General features: G+C 44.6%; 6 protein-coding genes and 1 non-coding gene across 13 annotated transcripts, besides 1 other annotated feature; 5 read left to right on the top strand and 2 right to left on the bottom strand.

The window, feature by feature from the left end:
• Positions 1 to 122: 122 nt before the first annotated feature.
• pr (purple) lies at positions 123 to 1,862 on the top strand. Its single transcript, NM_165319.3, has 5 exons — positions 123 to 197; positions 262 to 623; positions 731 to 810; positions 1,245 to 1,390; positions 1,453 to 1,862. Exons 2-5 carry the CDS (start codon positions 556 to 558, stop codon positions 1,663 to 1,665), a joined length of 507 nt encoding a protein of 168 aa, NP_724244.1. The 5' UTR covers positions 123 to 197; positions 262 to 555; the 3' UTR covers positions 1,666 to 1,862.
• bwa (brain washing) lies at positions 1,862 to 9,190 on the bottom strand. Of its 2 annotated transcripts, NM_001273687.2 has the most exons (5): positions 8,683 to 9,190; positions 6,277 to 6,533; positions 6,067 to 6,204; positions 2,935 to 3,227; positions 1,862 to 2,203 (listed from the first exon to the last, which is right to left on the bottom strand). In NM_001273687.2, exons 1-5 carry the CDS (start codon positions 8,818 to 8,820, stop codon positions 2,127 to 2,129), a joined length of 903 nt encoding a protein of 300 aa, NP_001260616.1. In that variant the 5' UTR covers positions 8,821 to 9,190; the 3' UTR covers positions 1,862 to 2,126. The 2 variants fall into 2 exon arrangements, with proteins under 2 accessions (NP_001260616.1, NP_610020.1); NM_136176.4 differs by having other exon boundaries at positions 1,862 to 3,227.
• On the top strand, positions 3,386 to 5,500 carry CG10730 (uncharacterized protein). Its single transcript, NM_136177.4, has 2 exons — positions 3,386 to 3,757; positions 3,873 to 5,500. Exons 1-2 carry the CDS (start codon positions 3,393 to 3,395, stop codon positions 5,440 to 5,442), a joined length of 1,935 nt encoding a protein of 644 aa, NP_610021.3. The 5' UTR covers positions 3,386 to 3,392; the 3' UTR covers positions 5,443 to 5,500.
• Positions 6,263 to 6,788, top strand: asRNA:CR44907 (antisense RNA:CR44907). Its single transcript, NR_124391.1, has one exon.
• Positions 6,844 to 6,884: a mobile genetic element.
• Positions 9,191 to 9,901: 711 nt separating the features above from the next.
• Positions 9,902 to 11,320, top strand: vls (valois). Its single transcript, NM_136175.5, has 3 exons — positions 9,902 to 10,522; positions 10,580 to 10,956; positions 11,009 to 11,320. Exons 1-3 carry the CDS (start codon positions 9,983 to 9,985, stop codon positions 11,193 to 11,195), a joined length of 1,104 nt encoding a protein of 367 aa, NP_610019.2. The 5' UTR covers positions 9,902 to 9,982; the 3' UTR covers positions 11,196 to 11,320.
• lok (loki) lies at positions 11,200 to 14,159 on the bottom strand. 4 transcript variants are annotated; one of them, NM_057871.4, is made up of 7 exons: positions 13,861 to 14,159; positions 13,518 to 13,799; positions 13,276 to 13,433; positions 12,928 to 13,036; positions 12,410 to 12,847; positions 11,969 to 12,203; positions 11,200 to 11,909 (listed from the first exon to the last, which is right to left on the bottom strand). In NM_057871.4, the coding sequence occupies exons 2-7, from the start codon at positions 13,702 to 13,704 to the stop codon at positions 11,606 to 11,608; spliced, it is 1,431 nt and encodes a 476-aa protein (NP_477219.1). In that variant the 5' UTR covers positions 13,705 to 13,799; positions 13,861 to 14,159; the 3' UTR covers positions 11,200 to 11,605. The 4 variants fall into 4 exon arrangements, with proteins under 4 accessions (NP_477219.1, NP_477218.1, NP_001246100.1 ...); NM_057870.4 differs by having other exon boundaries at positions 13,569 to 13,799; positions 13,861 to 14,084; NM_001259171.2 differs by having other exon boundaries at positions 11,203 to 11,909; positions 12,263 to 12,847; positions 13,569 to 14,084.
• A 51-nt stretch (positions 14,160 to 14,210) lies between these two features.
• On the top strand, positions 14,211 to 17,418 carry barr (barren). 3 transcript variants are annotated; one of them, NM_001299165.1, is made up of 4 exons: positions 14,211 to 14,395; positions 14,565 to 15,169; positions 15,229 to 16,779; positions 16,852 to 17,418. In NM_001299165.1, the coding sequence occupies exons 2-4, from the start codon at positions 14,858 to 14,860 to the stop codon at positions 17,194 to 17,196; spliced, it is 2,208 nt and encodes a 735-aa protein (NP_001286094.1). In that variant the 5' UTR covers positions 14,211 to 14,395; positions 14,565 to 14,857; the 3' UTR covers positions 17,197 to 17,418. The 3 variants fall into 3 exon arrangements, with proteins under 3 accessions (NP_001286094.1, NP_477106.1, NP_724240.1); NM_057758.5 differs by lacking the exon at positions 14,211 to 14,395 and having other exon boundaries at positions 14,604 to 14,752; positions 14,857 to 15,169; NM_165317.3 differs by lacking the exon at positions 14,211 to 14,395 and having other exon boundaries at positions 14,604 to 15,169.
• The last annotated feature ends 654 nt before the right edge of the window (positions 17,419 to 18,072 follow it).

Raw genomic sequence — 18,072 nt, 5'->3', positions numbered from 1 at the left:
GCGAAATTGTAATAGTGTAAGGATTTCTACCCATACAATAGTCTATTTGTGCAGTTGTAAATCACTGAGAACAGTTGTGGCGGCAAACTGCTCAGCTCTGGCCGATAACCGATACGCGCTGCCTTGTTATCGGGAGCAGCTGTTGACGAGCAACGTAGACAAAAGTAAATATTATTGAAAATCCATAGCAATTAAAGGTGAGTTCCTTGCTGAATTGAGTTTGTTACCATGGCTATAGCATACCACACCCTGTCTTTGCAGCACGCATAGGCACTTGCAACAGAAAACGAGGGAACATCAATCGCTAATCAGCTGCAATTAGCCGCACTCGAAAAGTTCAGAGAAACTAGTTCCGAGCGTGTTGATATCGCAGTCGCCGCATTTGTGGCTTATATTTCCTTGTTCCCTCGATCCAAGTACCATATAAATAAGCGCGGCTCAAAAGCAGGTTTTGCATTCATTGTAAAACATTGCCAAAGCGCGCAGCTGATCAGCCGCATATATAAATCCACATCCAGATACAGATCCAGATATATAGTATAAATCGGACTTGAAATGTCGCAGCAACCTGTTGCCTTTTTAACCCGTCGCGAAACTTTCAGCGCCTGCCATCGTCTCCATAGGTAATTAGATTGAATCAAATTGAATCATTCAATTGCCTGATTCAATCACGGCTGGCAAACCAATTCAGTTCGATTTAAATTGATTGCTGCATCTATTTTCTCTTCAGTCCCCAATTGAGCGACGCCGAGAATCTGGAAGTCTTCGGCAAGTGCAACAATTTCCACGGCCACGGACACAACTATACAGGTAAAAAAAAAAATACCCCTTAAATACACTTAGTCGCATGATTACCTGCAAAGTGCCACACTTATTATCACATAACCCCGGCTCAATCAGGCTTAACCCCCTACTAAACTGGTAATTTGAGCCCAAAGTGGTGCCTAACCATAGCAAAACCTTGGCCGACAAGCTCGCTTATCAAAACCATATTCAAGTTCAACGCTCAAAGGCAATCAATATGTTGACTGGCGACCGAGAATTGATAATGAATAATGGTTCTGAACGAGCATAAAGTGTCGCAAGTGCTCAACTGATTAGAAATTTGGATTATATTTAGATTGTCAATAGCTAAACCTTAAGAACTCAAGCTTGACTCGATGCCGATTATACCAAATTATACCAAAAAATGTGTGAATAGACTACGAAAGATGTTCTTTTATAATCCTTTGTGATCTTTTCAGTTGAGATAACCGTCCGTGGTCCCATCGATCGGCGAACCGGAATGGTGCTAAACATCACCGAGCTGAAAGAGGCTATAGAAACTGTGATTATGAAGCGCCTGGACCACAAGAATCTCGATAAGGATGTCGAATACTTTGCCAATACAGTAAATAACCAGCAAGCACAACACAACTTACCGTACTTATCCTTTATATCTATCCCCCCCAGCCAAGCACCACAGAAAACTTGGCCGTTTACATCTGGGACAACATCCGTCTGCAGCTGAAGAAGCCGGAGCTGCTGTACGAGGTGAAGATCCATGAGACCCCAAAGAACATTATCAGCTACCGCGGCCCGTATCCGCTCAATGGCATCTACAACCCCATCAACAAACGCATCGCTCACGATTCGTGCACCAACATCTCGTCGGATTCGGATTGAACATTCGAAGATTGTGACATCGCCTAACGAATTTTTTGATTGGACCAATGATCAGCGAAGACTCAGCCAACCTCTTAAGCACGCGCGTAGAAAAGGACACTTACCATGTAAGGGAATGAAAAGTTATACGAATTACACAGTATGTAGGAGTAAAATATGTTAATGCAACATAATATTGAATAAAACAAAGGCAACTGAAATACTATTCTTTATTGCGATTAAACAAGAGAGCTTGCATTCCTAACACAGTATATTTGTCGACATTCGTTTAGCCTAAGTAAATCATACATACTTCCTAAACTATCGCTCCATATGGCATCTATACATAATTTGGTTTCCGCGATGAGCAGGCGAGCTTTGTAGTTAATAAATAATTTAGTTGTTCCACCTTCTGCAACTCTAACTTATATCACGCTGTGTATGTCTCTGTTTGGAGAAGGCTCTCCACCCGATTTCTTGCCTTAGTTCTTTCGGTGCTTGTAGTCATAGTCATAGTCCTGCATGTACAGACTGCAGTAGACGAGCCAATCTTTCGAATCTGTGGAATCAGCAAGGTAGCGGGTTGAATGATTTGGATTGCATAATACTTTGAGCAACGATCTCTACTTTGTTTAGTGTTTTAGTTGTGGTTACTGCTACATGCTAGTAGATTTCCAATCCAGAATAAGTGTAGGTGTTAGTTGGTTAGTTTGCGTAAATTAGACAATTAACAAATTCAGGTACTGACAACCTAATACGATTTTTTGTCTCTTTGGGAAAGCGTAGGAACCATTTGTTCTGGAAGTCATGGGATGAATTAGTTCATAACATATCACAGTCTGATGGTAACTCATACTCATAGAACGGGTTAGAAGACTTTGATTAAACTCATTTTAGGGGATAGACGGAACAATAAACATCATTTAGATATGTCTTTCTACAATAGTTCCACGGAGCAATCGCCCATTCATTTATGGACTAAGCAGGGCGCTACTATTATTGTTTTAGGCCCAAGTGTTCAGGTGCACCGAATCTTAAGGCGTTAACAGACTTATCTCTTTTGGGTACAACCGCGAATCCGATTCGTTTGCTTAATATAAATACATCTATGGCTAATAAACTGTTTCAACTATATAAAAAGTGTGCGCTACAATTACGTTGCCGCAATTTTACAATAATTGTGTATGGTTTTAAAGCATGTACGATATTATCGCTTGGTCTTTGGTCACTTCTCTGCCAGCTCTCCATTCCGGCGCAATCGTCCTTAGATGGTGTTGCGCAGAGCCTTACCTGGATTCCGGATCGAAATGAAGGGTATCCCGAACTCGAACTCGTTCTTTGGCCAGTACTTCAGCAGCGGCTGTCGCTGGGGCAGCTCCGATTCCACGTAGAAGTAGGCGAAAAGCACCAGCACCGTGTAGGCGGCTATAAAAATGAATATGTGCCAGAAGCCGTGCAGGTATGGAAAATTGATCGAGGACCAGGCCTCGCAGAAGATCCGGTCATTGATCCAGCAGAACACCGCAACAGCCCAGACGGTCGTCGATCGGATGCCCAGGCGGTAGACCCTCTGGTCACTAACTCTGTATGAACAAAGATATATATGGGTATTAATAAGTTGTTATATTTCGAAATAATTCGAAAAGAAACGCTCATGCTTTTCGTGTTAAATTAGCCAAGCGTTGTGAATGCAATTATTAAACGAGACTTTCGGTCCGCCAATGAAAATGCTGCAGTCAAAGGTGATCATGACGCTGTCGCGTAAGGACTTTCAAGCCCTTTTAATCGTAATATGCTTTGGTTTTTGGATCGAGAACCTTGTTCAGGGCGCAGATGATTACTATGTATATAGTCCGGTGTGCCAGATGCCCGCCGTGAATCCCTTCACGTGGGACACAATGAGTAATTTCCACAGAAAGACGCTAAGGCATTGCCACAACGACAGCGACATGGTAACGAGTGAATTCGACTTCGAGACACATCAGTACCGACTGCATGTGCACGAGCACCTGGCCAAGCCCATTATGAACAGGAAGGGCAATGCCACCCTGGAGTGCGAGTACCAGGAGATTTCACGGGATAACTCCGACCAGAAGCCCGACAATGCCTATAAGTAAGTATGAGCATACCATGCAGATATGAATGTATAAATATTATTCCGATAATGGTTGAAGGAGATTAGAGAAGCTTTCTGACTTTGTTAATAAGCCCAATTGGATTTCTTTCAGTCAGCTAAGAAGGCGGCCCATAGAGCAGCACCAGTTCGTTCCGAACAACACCGACTACATGATCACCAGTTGCTACGTGAGGGATGTGACCAAGCACCGGGAGCTGCTGCAACAGGATGCCATTTCCTTCATCGAGGACCGCCTCCCAAAGGAGAAGGTCAAGGATTTCGTGAAGGACGAAAGTGAGGTGCACAAGCCGAGCGTTCTGATCATGGGACTGGACTCCACATCGCGCATAAATCTTCGACGAGCCATGCCATCGGTTTACAAATTCGTTAGACAACCCGGCTGGTTCGAAATGCAGGGCTACAATAAGGTGGGCGACAATACCTTTCCCAATCTTCTGGCCGCGCTGACAGGGGATTCCGAAAAGGGAGTAGGGGATTATTGTGATGTCACAAAGCCGGGCTGCTTGGACTCCCTGAACTTCATTTGGAAGCGTTTCAAGAAAGCCAACTACACAACAGCCTTCGCCGAAGATTGTTCATCTATTAGTACCTTCAATTACCTGAAACCGGGATTTGTGAAGCAGCCAACGGATTACTACCTTCGCCCACTACTTTTCGCCATCGAAAAACAATTTAAAGTGACCAATGACTTCGGATTTGCCTACTGCGTGGGTCGCCACCTCAGCTTCAGCTACGTCTGGGACTTTGGCCAGCAGTTCATCGATCGCTTCCTCGGCAGATCCCCAATGTTCGGCTTTCTATGGAGCAATAGCTTCACCCACGATTACTACGAGGGAGCCACTGCACTGGACAACCTGCTCTGGAAGTATCTAAAGTCCTTCGAGGAGTCCAATCTCTTTCAGAAGTCCATTGTGATTCTGATGAGTGATCATGGCCACCGGTATAACACTTTGAGGCGGGCTTCCACTGGGTATTTCGAGGAGCGCATGCCGATGATGTTCATCTACTTGCCACCCTGGTTCCGGCGCAAGTATCCCCATTTGGCGAGTAATCTCGGCAAGAACCAGAATCGACTCTCGTCCAACTACGATGTGTACATGACGCTCCAGCACTTGCTCCAGTTGGATAGCAAGTCCGTGGATGAGTTCCCGGATAATCTAAGGGCAAGGCAGTGTAAGAGCTGTCAGTCGCTTTTCTTCGAGCTGCCCTTCAATCGCACTTGCCAAATGGCCGGAATCGAGGAGAAATGGTGCTGTTGCCAGCCCACGGAAACCATTACGAATTCCCCGCATGTGAGCACAATTGCCGAGGCTATTGTCCAGCGAATGAACGAACACTTAATTAGCCATAATCTCAGCGATCTTTGCCACAATTTCACATTGGATTATGTGGAGAAAGCAGATCGCAAAACCATCCTGTCCAACGGACTTCGGCCGGCTGATAAAAACGAGCAAGTTTACATCATTGTTTTCGAAACTGTCCCGAAAAACCCAATTTTTGAGGCCACTGTGCGCTGGAATAGTCGAACCCAAAGGCTTCTTCACTTCGATGTCGAGGAGCTAAGTCGATTGACCTCCTACAAGAATGATGCCAACTGTATAAATCGCAAGAATGCCAAGAAGTATTGCATTTGCAAGGACAGCTTAAGTAGGCCTAGTTAGCACTGGTTAAATTGTATAATTCATAATAAGGAAAGAAAGATACCATTGTGTACCCACTATATCTATCGTTACTTTTTCTATAGTTTCCTACATTCAATTTAAGGGTATAAATCCATTACTCAGTTGCAACCCAGATACGTCATACATTACGAAACTTTGTGACAACTGTAAGTCCCAAAGGAAATAATCAGTGGCCAGTTGACTACCTAAGCCAATATAAACAATAAGCCCTCGAGCAGAGTACTCTACTCCAGGTTTATCTTAATTACACACTGAAATCGATTGACATGATTGATTGATGCACCGACGCCTGGTCCCAAACATTCAATGCCAGTGCAGGGAAACACCCCTTCGTTTTGATTTTTGACCTACTCGAACCATAACATATCATCGATGACAAAGAAAATAAAGCTGATTAAATAGGTGCTGATAAGGTTGAAATAGTTTTGGCTCCCAAAGATAAAACAAAAAAGCATACGTGATAGCAGGGATGAGTGATGTTAGGATACATGATTTATGGGCCTTTCGGTTAATTTCGGGTCACCAGGCGGGAAATCAGAGCCGCCTGCTTATCGGTAAGACCCTCAGATTTACGAGTTGTGTATATCGTCTAGGTGAACTTACCTCTGCAGCTCTGTGTAGAGCATTACCATGGTCGGCACACTCATGAACATGAGAACAAAGGCGTTAACAATGGGCTTCCACCACGACAAGCCCGTCGCAGCAATCGCCGACAAGAGCATGAGCCAACTGAAGGTTTTGCTGGGGGAACAAAGGAAACCGAAAGTCGGGGGATTTAGATAGTGCCAGCCGTCAGGGGATCACAGTGCTTACCGATCGTTTTTCACGAACTTGGGATAGTATCGCTTCGGATAGAAGAGCGAAAAGGCCGCCATGAAGACCCAGAGTATGGCCAGTTCGTCCAGCAGCTGGCCAATCAGACTCAAAGTGGCATGGAAGTACATCGAACTCAGGCCAACCACGATGAGCAGCACCCAGATGACGTGGATTCCGGGCGTCACAAAGCGTCCGTACTCCTTGAAGAGCATTATAAGGACGGGCGGCAGTAGGATGAACAGGAAGTTGCTAAACTGTTGAGGCAAAAAGAAGTAGAACGACTTTTTAATATTTATCATTCCTTCAATGTAAATGGGTTGATTATATATCAATAAAAATTAAAAAGGGGGGAACGCCATGATCAAGTATCGCGACTATTACATACCCTCTACTTTGCTCTTGTAGCAAGCAGATAATATACATTAAACTATAAGATAACTTTAAAGAGGCTTAAAATATAAAACCAATCTTGGCACGTAGATTTGTATTGATTAGCTAAAGTATCATTCAAAATATCACGGAACGGAATCTGCATCCGAAAGAAGAATCAGAATCTCTTTTCTATCTATCTTCTATTTTACGAGATCTTGAAGTTCATACGTACGCTAGTAATCCTGATCAAGAATATATATCTTTTCTAAGGTCGGAAATGCTTTACTCTACCTGTTATATACTTTTCAGCTAATCTTCTATGCACTTTAATCTCCTAGTAATCGGAGTATGAAATAAATGGAAATTATTATCTTTTTTCTTAAAAAGTTTTATGACAATGTTTCCTATTTGCTATAGCTCCCTGTGGGCTGTCTAAATAATTAACATTTACGTGTCACTTGGGCAATTTGCACTGTGTCACGTAAATGTGTGAACAAATTGAATGAACAGAAATCATTTTGAGTGGGCAATTGGACGAGAAGTGGAGCAATTATCACATCTAAAGGGTGCATGGATCAGCATTAACATATGCGTATACTATTAAAACCAGTGAGTGATAAGAAACTGGGATATGCCGCAATTATTCACACTTCCCACTATAGAGATATTAACGATTTCATCAACACAAGTGCCGCTGGTTATTGTGCAGCAGAGTGTCAAGAACGGGGTTATTCACTCCGTTTGCTGGGCGAACAACTCAGTTGAAACAAAGCCGAAATGCGTTGTGCACTTCAATGGGCCACGGCGAACGATTACTCATGTCGACCAAATCAATTAAAAGCCATTCCCATTATCGTTAGCCAGCGGAAGTGTATCTGCACCATATGAAAGGCCGTTCTACAAAGTAACTTAAGGCTCCCCAGTTTACATTGACCGAACTGATGATACTGCGTTCTATTTGAAACGCAAGATTGTAAATTACGACATACTATTGTCATCGTGTTGGGGAAATATGGGGAAATACGATAACCTTTTGGACTTGAGTTCACTTTGAGAACGTTCTATTTCTTGCTGGGAATTCAAAAAACTATTAGGCTGGAAAATTATTTACATTTCGAACATCTTATAGAAACTAATTGAGATTAGATACGACAATAAAGAAATTTCCCTTAATCTTAGTTACGAATTTAGAGTTTGCACTTACTTATATTGTTAATTAGAATATCAGAAAAAATGTTGTTTTGATCCACTTTTAGTGCGTTGTTTTCGTAAACAGCGTTTCTATCAATGGTTAGCTTCAGACGATTAACCTTGATAAGGCCTAATGAAAGTGAGCCCGTCACATATTGAGTTACGAGTTACGATTGTAAGAACGTTTATATTAATGCGGATGCCATTCATTACCACCAGCACAGCTATTTGTTTAGGCTGTTTTACTATAATGACAAATGCAAACGGCTGACTAACTAAATGAAATCGCGAGCGTATAATCTACATATTTCAAATCTAATAACATCGGACAGCCGGGTTCAAAGTAGTTATATAAATCATATTATATATGAAAGAGATGATAACAACCAAATGAGAGAAGCTAGCCCTTGCAGGACTTAGTTTGAAGTCCGTGTAGCGGCCAAGTCTGAAGAGACACAAGTTTCCAGTCCGAGGACAAAGTGTTCATTATGCTTTGCCCTGTCCGCAATACCAAGTTTTATATCGATCGGACAGGTGTGAAGCTCAGGGCGATAAGAAAACTGAATTTTCCGGGTGTCGCATTTTCCGGGTGCGAAAATGACCCCCACCCCCAGCCCATCGTCACACCAACGCAAACAAAGCGTGGCAAACAGCATCTTTTGTTTACGTTGCCAGTCGGTCTCGCTCTAAAAAGGTCAAGGCCTATTCAAAGGGAAAACTAGCAGCTGTCTGCGAAGGGGTGAGAAGAGCAACTACGACCACTGCGGGGACAACTAAGTGGGGCAGCGAAAGCAGAGCGCACAAATTACATACAACGTTAAATAAATCGCACATACGCACCGTGTTCACGAACTCGGCGATGTTGGACGAAATCAAGTAGTTGCCTTCGCACCAGTCGACGGGCGAGCTTCCGGGTCTTAGGTGCTCCCAGGCCATGGCGTAGATGTCCAGCAGCCCGCCGCCCCCCATCCCGCCCATTCTCCGCCCACTCGATGGAGGCCCGACCGCAGAGATCACAGCTGATTGGGGAGGCGGTTCCGCTCGTTCTGCCCAGGCACTTTGTGTGTGTGTGTGTTGCTCTGTCGCCCTTCCTTGCAATCTTAGACCAGCTGCAGTGGCGCAATTTGCATAATAGCCCAGTGTGCAAGCACTTGCGTGTCTTTGTTGATTGCCTTCCGTCGCGTGGCTTACTGCAGAGTCGAAGTATTCCGCAGTTATGTAAGGAAATATTTAGTTCTTGATGGCTCAGGCGATGGAATCTACGACGTTTGGGACGCTGACCACTCGCGCTAGGAACGCACTTTTCAAAAAATAAACCAGCGCGCAACGAGCGACGCGATAATAATAAACAAAAATAACAACTGTGTGACCGCTTGCAAGCGAACGGTAAATGTCCATAGTGGCGGGAAATCCCCTAAAAAATACCGTTGCTCACAACTATACCGTTAAGCAATGTGAAATGTAAACGTAATGTAGAAACTTTGCAGTTGTAAAGTGCGCCATTCTCTTTTTTTAATTACCGCCTGGCGATTTCGGAACTCCTGTATCGGAAGTCTTATTGTTATATAAATAAATATATTCTTTATGGCATTTTAAAGTGTTGTTCTTGAAAATTATCCTTCACAATTTTATCAAAAATGAGTAAGGAATTCTGAACGTGTTCTGAACCTTTAACCAATCCTTTGACCAATCTATAAATGACTAACTATCATAATTTTGGATGTCCTCCTAGTGATGATGCGCACCAAGATTGCTCAATTTGAAAATGAAAGCTGTAAATAGAAATGCTAAAAAAAACTTGCAAAACGTATTTTCAAAGTCTTTCTATTAATCGACACTTTCATCTCAACTCGTGAAGAAGTGCAATTAAAAATTATTAAAATAGGTCAGTATACATTTTTCCGAGTTCATAATACTGATATTAATCGGAATAAACGAACTCATTTTGAATAAACCAATCAAAAAAAAAAAAAAAAAAAACTCCAGAGTATCCAGCTCGCGCGATTATCTCTAATATTAATGTCTAATAATATCGATATTTCGATTGGTACACAAATCGATGTATTTGGTCTTGCCGGGCTCGTTGCTCTTCCTTGCTGGCCGATTCTCTGTTGTTTTACGGAATCTTGAGTGAGAGACGATGTTCCCGCAACGCAGCTCGGAGCTGTACCGCACTCCGGTGACCCACCAGCCTCCGCCGGCACTGGAGCTGGCCGGGAATCTGGAGTACCCGAACCTCAACATTGCGGACCTAAACGCGCGATTGGAAAACCTTTCGCCGCGACTGCACGACTGCTGGGACAGCATCGCTATCAATGATCACAACCACCTGGCCCTGGCCACAAACCGACGCGAAGGACGCCAATGGTGGGGCATGTTGTTCGGCTACGGACGCGACCAGATGCACCATATGAGCGTGGACTCGGCGAACTTCAAGCTGCAGGCGGAGCACACGGTGAACATTGTGCGCTACGCTGAGGATGATTTCCTACTGGTGGCCCTTGGGGATACCCGACTCCAGGCCTGGTCCACATACTCCAAGGTGCGAGATTCTCAGTCGCCATACTGCCTCTTCCTCGTGGGCGAGTCCAGTGCGCATCCCACACCCATCAGCCAACTGAGCGTCTTCAAGGCGGATCCCCGCACTGCCGTTTCGGGCTCAGCGGACAGTACCCTCAATGTATGTATAAAGGTGATGTGGATGTATGGAAAATATACAAATGTTACCCTTTTGCAGGTCTGGGATCTCTCGGGCGCCGATATGGTGAGCACCTACAGATCGCGCTCCTCGCATACCGACAAGTTGACTGGCCTGGCCACACCCGCAGCTTCAGTCGATAAATTTGTGACCTGTGATCGTGGCGGCTGTGCCCGCCTTTGGGATGTCCGGGCAGCGGCTCCATCTTCCACGTGCCTCTATGCGGATGCCAGCCACGTGCTGAGCTTCACCAGTGCCGCCTGGGCAGCTGCCTCGGAGCTGCAGGGTGACAATCACATCTATCTCGGGGACTATGACGGCAAAGTTCATACTCTGGACATTCGAGTGCCACGAAAACTGGCGGAAACCAGGGAATACTTCGACAAGGGCCATGTCGCCCAGTTATTAATCAATGGGTACAAGTTTAAGCGAAACAATGACGATTTGCATTAACGCACATATTTTCAGGCCCCATCTGGCTGCGATGAGCAATTTGCCCGCCTCCGTGAAAGTGGCCAATGTGCAGGCGGGCCATGAGTTCATCTACACGCACCAGGACACCCATTCTCGCCTAACTGATGCCGTTTGGACCGATGATAGCACCCTCATCACCATTGGACATGGCCGCAAAATGGTGACGCACGCTATCAAATAATTTTGCTGCCGAACAAATTCAATTGCTTTATTTCAAAAAGCGGAATGGTTTGCTGAAGAGTCATTCTTACATTTAACACTTATAGTTACTGAACAGTTACAAGTAATAAATCGTAATAATAGTCCAATGAAATGGCAGAATTCAAATCGATAGGAATCTTAAAAAAATTGTGAAGCAGCAGCCCAGTTTAAATGCAGTTTAACAGGATAAACCGGGCTTGGGCGATGAAACTTACACTAGACAACACGTAAAAATTAACAACCGCAAAAAATACTTAAATTCGCCAATACACTCGGATGCGGCGGTGTCGGCGTTTTGGGAAAAATGTTGTCGCTTAATTTTTCCAGAAAATTAAAACCTTTTCGCGCCTCGACCCTCACGTATTAACGATGGAAACACAGAAACGAAACCTAGCGTCGCGATCGCTTGGTGGGTGGCTCAAGGAAGTTCTCCTCCTCGATTTCCATGCCATCGAGCTTCATCAGCCTCTTCGCCTTCTGCAGCATGGGCGCATCGCGCAGCCAGCTGCTCTGCAAAACGTCGTCGATTGAGGGTCGCCTCTCGGGATCCACAATGAGCATTTGGTTGATCAGCAGCTTGGCGCGCTGCGAGACACTCTTCCAAGAAGGGTGTCCATACGCGAATCTGCCCTTCTTTATTTGCTGGGCCGCCGGGGTGCCGTACTCGTCCGAAAAGGGCAGAGTGCCACTCAGGCTGCAAGATATGAGTATATTGCTAAGTTATCTTCGTAGGAGAATAACATAATGACTTACCAAGTAAATAGCACCACTCCCAAGCTCCAAATGTCCACTTTCTTGGTGTAGGCTTCTCGGCCGCCGGTAATCAGCACCTCAGGGGCCACGTAGAGAGGTGTGCCACAGAGCGTGCGCATAACCGAGTCCTTCTGCACAAACTTACTCAGCCCGAAATCGGAGACCTTCAGTAGGGTCTCCTCGTCATTGGTCTCCAGCAAAACATTGTCAGGCTTAAGGTCACGATGGGTGATGCCTGAAAGGTAGAAACTAGTTAGTTGAATAATTCGATTGATGTGTTCGCAGTAGTCGTACTAGCAAATTCGTAAAGGCGCAGGAATGATTTGCAATTAAGGGCGTTTTCAATGACCATTCCGAAGACTTACTTATTTGCATAACAGAAATGAACGGCTTGCTTAATCAGCAACACATTCGAACCCAAATAAAACTAATTTGTTTTACCCCGATCGTGTAGGTACTTGACGGCATGGCACATTTGGTAAAAGTAAAGCTTCGAGATGTCCTCGCTAAGTAGTTTGTTGCTGATGATCCGGTTAAGCAGGTCGCCGCCGCGCATAAACTCCAGCACCATATACACAGAATCCGGCTTGTCCACGATGTCGTGCATGCGAACCACGCACGGATGTGAAAGATTCTTCATAATCTTGGCTTCGTTCAGCACCCGGTCGGGATCACTGAAATTGGTACTGGGTCGCGCCCCAGAGAGCATATTCTTCTTAACGATTTTCATCGCAAACTGCTGGCAGGTGCGGGTGTCATAGACCAAACGCACCAGTCCGTACGCTCCAGATCCCAGCTTGCGATTTACATAATACGTCTTGTTAATCTCCTCGGGAAGCCCGATCGACTCATTCGGGCTGAGATCCTTGAATACAAAGGCTACAAGGGAGGGCAGGTGCAAAACATCAAATTACTTGCGAGTCCTTGTCGATAGCTATACCTGCTTGTCGATCGCTTACCTTTGTACGTTGGGTGGGACAGGGAAATTACGTCGTCATTCTTTAGGATTCGCATCCTGTTTGTGCCAATTTTCTCGTTATTCACAAACGTCCCGTTGCGTGAGAGATCCTGCGAAATGGGCGGAAACAAGGTTACTACATTTTAATAATATACGGAATTATACGGAATAGTAACTTCTTTTTGTAAATTAATTGTGGGAAATATTCAATATTGAAGTTACCTTTTTTGATAATCTCAACAAAACATAAATAAAACTTAATTTGAATTCTGCTCTTGTGGGTTCTGAATTTGCTATCTTTTTTTTCAAGGCTTCCTTCAGAGCTTTTGGGTTTGGAACTTCCACCTACCTGAATATAAACTGGATTGGTAAGTTCGCAGTTTGCCCGCTTTATGATAAAATGCACTTTGGAAATGCGCGTCAGGATTTTCTCGGGCAAATCGTTGAGCGTGAGGATCAAGTCGTTGGCCTCCCCTCGTCCTGCGGTGAACTCGTCGTTGTTGAGATCTGCAAACAGTTCAGCATGGGATCGTCATTAATACATGAGGAGCACACGCAATGGGGACACAAAACAGGAGGAAATGTGGTTACCAACAGAAAAGGACGAATGCGTATAAATGATTCGGTATTTTGAACTCGTACCCAGCGATTTGATCTTAATGTTCTTGCCGTACAATCGACCCCAGACTATCTTCTCCATCGGCTGGCTCTCCACCTGCGTCCAGATATTGGAGGCCTGACTCTGGGTTCCCTGCGTTCCTTGTGTGTCGCGTGCCATAGTGATTCCAAAACTCCGAAACTCCGTAGCCCCGTAATCTCGTATTCCTGCTATTCCGCAAGTCGAACTGGAAAACCCGTTAGGTTTGCCTGGAACTGCGTAAATTCGAAATGTCCAGTTACTCCAGCACTACCACAGGCAGAAATGCACACATACACGAGGAGTCCGATCTTCGGAAAAGCTATAGATCTATAGAAGCTATGGGTTTGAATCTCTGAGCGTTTCTTCTGCCCAATTCGATTACATCGAGCTTTTCGCACAGCGCTGGCTGATAGTTATTTAGAGTTTATCAGACGAAAACAACGAAAACTAACAAAAATCACGACATTGGTTCGATGTGAACTGCGCGAGGGACTACAATTTCTGCGGCAGTGTGTGTAAAAGTTGCCGCCTTCCAGGGATGGGGTGATTATCAGCGCCAGTGTTGGCAAGAGTCCCAAGGAAAAATTAAGGGTTTTTACAAATTAAATATTGCTTAGGTTAAGACTTTATTGTCAAAAGAAAAAATACTAATTAACTACCGGACTGAAAATTATATAAAAAACTAAAAGTATTGAAACAGATTAATTCCTTTACAGATCGTAGTTTCTTTAATATGGTACATGTATTTGAAATTTAACGGCCATCCATTGTTGAAATCCATTCAGCACTGGCAGGACCTGTGCAGCCCTGAACTTAAAGAAATTCCATTGTAAGCTATCGTGTTTTTATTCGATTTCGAAGCTTTAAGGTGTAAATTAAGTTTGTTTATTTCATTTTTCTCATATGATAAAATTATGTATCATGTTTATACTAGTTAATTATATTCCGCAATACTTTATAGCTAATTCTTTAGCGATTTTCCTGTCCATATTATCTAGCTAGCTTGGCACACCTTTAGTTTTAACCAACACTGAAATGCAGCCCTAAATTGCGGCGTCGTTTGAAAGAAACTGTAAACTATTACCAATACCAGCGCAAAAACAGAAATAGACAAAATACAATCAACAAATCATCAAAAAACAAAAAATTCAAAACTGTCGAATTGGGATCACAGCTATTATTAAAAGTGAGTGTGCTTATTAACACTCTCCAAAACCATCAGCCTACGGCAACCAAAATTCCTTGTGCTGTTCTCTGACTTCATCTCTGATTTATCCACTTCCTTGAAAGGATGACTCTGCCCCGCTTAGAAACTCCGCTCAGGCGGTCCGCAGTAGGCAGTTACCAGGAGGGGGTGTCCCGCATGCTAACCCCCTTTAACGACGACGAGGCGGAAAGGCGGGAAGCCCGACGTCGCACGCTCCTTCAGCAGCATCACCGGTCGAGCACTCTGGAGTCCATCGAGGACAATGAGACCATCAAAAATTGCTTGGAGCTCTACAATGGCAACAAGGTGAGCAAGGACAACGCCTGGAACCTGATGCTCATCGATTCGTTGGCCAATTTGCTGGATCACCATCACAAGCGCATGAGCAACTTCAAGGTGGGTTTTGCCTCATTCAGTTTATGTAAATGTAATAATTTCATGATGTTATACCCTAGATGGCTGGTTCCTCTTTAGAAGCCTCTTCCAAGGTTTACGGCCTGCGTGTGGACTCCATCTACTTGGACGCCATGCGCATTTCAGCTGGCTTGAGTGCACGAACTCTTACGGATAAGCAAATAAATGCTGCCGAGGATGATGATGGCCCCCAAGGTGAACAGGCTACTGGCGAGGGTCAGGACTCAGCGCAACAGGCAGCAAAAGAAGCAGCACCGAAGCCCAAACGGCAAAAGAAACCCATATCCACCGTGACCAAAAACAGAGAAACGCTGAACAGCCGGCTGGATACGGCTCCCTTGCAGGATCCTGTGTTTGGCAAGCTGAACTCCACTGTGGGCTCTATAAATGCTTCCAATCGTCTGATGCACAACATTCTTCCTAGTTTCGACTCTGAATTGCGCTTGCGTACCACCTACAATTTTTGGAACAGCGAAGAGTCCACCGAGGAGGTCCAGGACCACACTACACTCAATGCAGAAATGGAACAATGGCCAGCCACATCACTTATGAGCACCAATCTTATGCGCAAACTGCTGCCACATGCTGAAAGGTCAAATCTGCGACCGCTGCATACGGGCTACATCATCACAAGTGCTCCCAATCCCAAGTCGGCAAATGAAAAGGCCGCCGAGGTAGTGCAGGATGAAGATCATGACGAGGGTCTGGATAATGCCGACGATATGTGTGTAAATGAGATTTCCATGGCCTTTGACATCAATGCCGAGTGTGAGCCCATGCCGGACCTGGATGGACCACCGCCTCTGGTGCTGGAGGTGGACTCCAATGAGCTGGAAGAGCTCACTGCCGAGGAGCAAATGGTGATCAATAATTGCCGTCGGCTACGTAAGCAGACAGAGTTCATCGAGGATTTGCGACCGGTAGACGGGAATTCCAAGCTAGAGTACTCCTACAGGCCGATGGACCAGATCTCCCAGTTTTGGGCCGGCCCCTCGCATTGGAAGTTTAAGCGGACTCGCCCGCGCAGCACTTTCTCGCAGACCAATGGACAGGTGGACACTCAGCCTATTCGCACTCAACGAGCGAAGAAGTCAGCGCATCTGAATGCCAACCGAAGAGCCAAGGCTTTGGACTATGGCAATGTGACGGAAAACTTCTTCCAACAGCTGGACACCACCATAAGGCAGCGCAAGGCGAATTTCCAAAAGAAGTGGGATCCCCGAAAGCTGATATTGCCCACCAAGTTCGAATTGGACCCGGATCTTTTCTTCAAGTACGAATCCGCTCCCAGCATAAAGTTGTCGAAACGCGCAGGTGAACCTGATTCGGATGAGGGTGGAGATCTTGGCATCGATATGGATGCGGATATGCACCACGATGATGACAATGACCAGGAGCTATTCAACAACGAGCATTTTACCGACGCCGTTCCCGCCAACGTGAGCGTTATTGCCGCGATTGCTGCGGAGCAAGCGGCCGAGGCAAGCATGATGAACGTGTCCGCGGGTGAGATTGGCCTCACCCAGATGAACGCCACTTGCAACAACACAGTCTTCGAGATCGGCACCGAGTTCGAGGGTGCGCCGTCGCAGGTGAGTCTTCACTATAAAATCATATATACATACCTGGTATTCTAAAAACCATATAAAATAATTTACTTGCAGGTTGCCAAAGTGATTGTTCCATTCGCGAAGAGAGCCAAGGTTATAGACATGAAGAATCTGAAAAAGTCCTGCAACTCTCTAATACAGAAACAATTGCTAAACGCTGTGCCGGAGGAGACGATACCCTCGCATCCCAAGAAAAAGGGCGAACACTATTCAAAGGGTTTCGCGAGTTTTCAGCAGGTGTATCAGAAGCTGCCCGACCTTTTGACCACCAAAATGTCAGACTCGCTGTCCCCGTCGGTGGCATTCTATGCGGTTCTGCATTTGGCCAACGATTTGAAACTGCGGCTAATTCCGCAGGAGGACTTGGAGGACTTTCAAATTCGCCAGGTGTTGGATTGAATTTCTTTAATTATTTTTCAATTCATAGTTCTAGTTGCCCTTAAATGCTGTTACAATTTATTTTCACGGCTACTCCTTAATCTCTTACCTCTATTTTTAACTCCCAATTCGTATCAGTATTCTGAAACAGATATCCTCACCCCAGTCGAATTTTATACACAAACGAAGCATTGTTCTGATTTAAACACTAGTTAGTAAACAATAAATTAGGAAATATCTAAGAAAATTTCGCTGTTTTAATGGGGTATAATAAACTGGTGAAATTTTCTCAATTGGTAAACACGTATTTATGGCAAAACGGCATCAAAAAAATCTGTAATTTAAACGCCGCAGAAAAGAATTAAAACTTTCGCATTAGTTTTGGCTGTTTATATTCTGCTGGCGGCTCAGACAGAAGGGAAAGTAGTTAACATTGTTTTTCGTTTCTGTTGCTCTTTCATTTGCATACTTGTGTTGGTGCACACTGACAGAAATGATTTCGAGAACAATTTTAATAAGAAACCTCGATTATTTTAATATTTTTAACATCTGCCGAGTAACAGGTATTTTAAAACCAAAAAATAAATAAAAAAATGGGTAAAAAATTGTTTAATTTATATGGTAAAATGTTGCTTGTTTACCACTGAAGAATTCGCGATTTGAAGCTTTTCCGGCGGATATAACTGTTTACAGTGTAGAATGGAGAAAAAAGGAATGGAAATCCTAAGGCGTTTTTAGTTGCAAGTGGTTTTTGTCGCCTCCTGAAGAGGATTTTCCTTCTGCATCTGTGTTTGTGGGGCACACATGTGTGTGTGTGTGTGTGTGTGTGTGTTGGCTGCTGGTGTGTTTGTGTTTGTTGGAAAACTTCGGTGTTTACAGAGCGCTTTTAGGCGCCGT

The sequence above is a fragment of the Drosophila melanogaster genome, chromosome 2L (genome assembly GCF_000001215.4).
Source record: "Drosophila melanogaster chromosome 2L".
In the NCBI taxonomy this organism is placed as follows: domain Eukaryota; kingdom Metazoa; phylum Arthropoda; class Insecta; order Diptera; family Drosophilidae; genus Drosophila; species Drosophila melanogaster.
Note: the sequence above shows the minus strand (reverse complement) of the source record. Positions and strands in the feature narration are given on the sequence as shown.

Coding starts and splice junctions, on each gene's coding strand:
- bwa (NM_001273687.2), bottom strand. CDS start 8,820: ATGGGCGGGATGGGGGGCGGCGGGCTGCTGGACATCTACGCCATGGCC. Junction 6,534..8,682: donor TCGCCGAGTTCGTGAACACG/GTGCGTATGTGC, acceptor TTGCCTCAACAG/TTTAGCAACTTCCTGTTCAT. Junction 3,228..6,066: donor CTCTACACAGAGCTGCAGAG/GTAAGTTCACCT, acceptor TTGTTCATACAG/AGTTAGTGACCAGAGGGTCT.
- pr (NM_165319.3), top strand. CDS start 556: ATGTCGCAGCAACCTGTTGCCTTTTTAACCCGTCGCGAAACTTTCAGC. Junction 811..1,244: donor CCACGGACACAACTATACAG/GTAAAAAAAAAA, acceptor TGATCTTTTCAG/TTGAGATAACCGTCCGTGGT. Junction 1,391..1,452: donor TCGAATACTTTGCCAATACA/GTAAATAACCAG, acceptor TATCCCCCCCAG/CCAAGCACCACAGAAAACTT.
- vls (NM_136175.5), top strand. CDS start 9,983: ATGTTCCCGCAACGCAGCTCGGAGCTGTACCGCACTCCGGTGACCCAC. Junction 10,523..10,579: donor CAGCGGACAGTACCCTCAAT/GTATGTATAAAG, acceptor ACCCTTTTGCAG/GTCTGGGATCTCTCGGGCGC. Junction 10,957..11,008: donor GCCCAGTTATTAATCAATGG/GTACAAGTTTAA, acceptor ACATATTTTCAG/GCCCCATCTGGCTGCGATGA.
- lok (NM_057871.4), bottom strand. CDS start 13,704: ATGGCACGCGACACACAAGGAACGCAGGGAACCCAGAGTCAGGCCTCC. Junction 13,037..13,275: donor CCAATCCAGTTTATATTCAG/GTAGGTGGAAGT, acceptor CCCATTTCGCAG/GATCTCTCACGCAACGGGAC. Junction 11,910..11,968: donor GGAGTGGTGCTATTTACTTG/GTAAGTCATTAT, acceptor CATATCTTGCAG/CCTGAGTGGCACTCTGCCCT.
- barr (NM_001299165.1), top strand. CDS start 14,858: ATGACTCTGCCCCGCTTAGAAACTCCGCTCAGGCGGTCCGCAGTAGGC. Junction 15,170..15,228: donor AGCGCATGAGCAACTTCAAG/GTGGGTTTTGCC, acceptor GTTATACCCTAG/ATGGCTGGTTCCTCTTTAGA. Junction 16,780..16,851: donor TCGAGGGTGCGCCGTCGCAG/GTGAGTCTTCAC, acceptor ATTTACTTGCAG/GTTGCCAAAGTGATTGTTCC.
- CG10730 (NM_136177.4), top strand. CDS start 3,393: ATGACGCTGTCGCGTAAGGACTTTCAAGCCCTTTTAATCGTAATATGC. Junction 3,758..3,872: donor AAGCCCGACAATGCCTATAA/GTAAGTATGAGC, acceptor GATTTCTTTCAG/TCAGCTAAGAAGGCGGCCCA.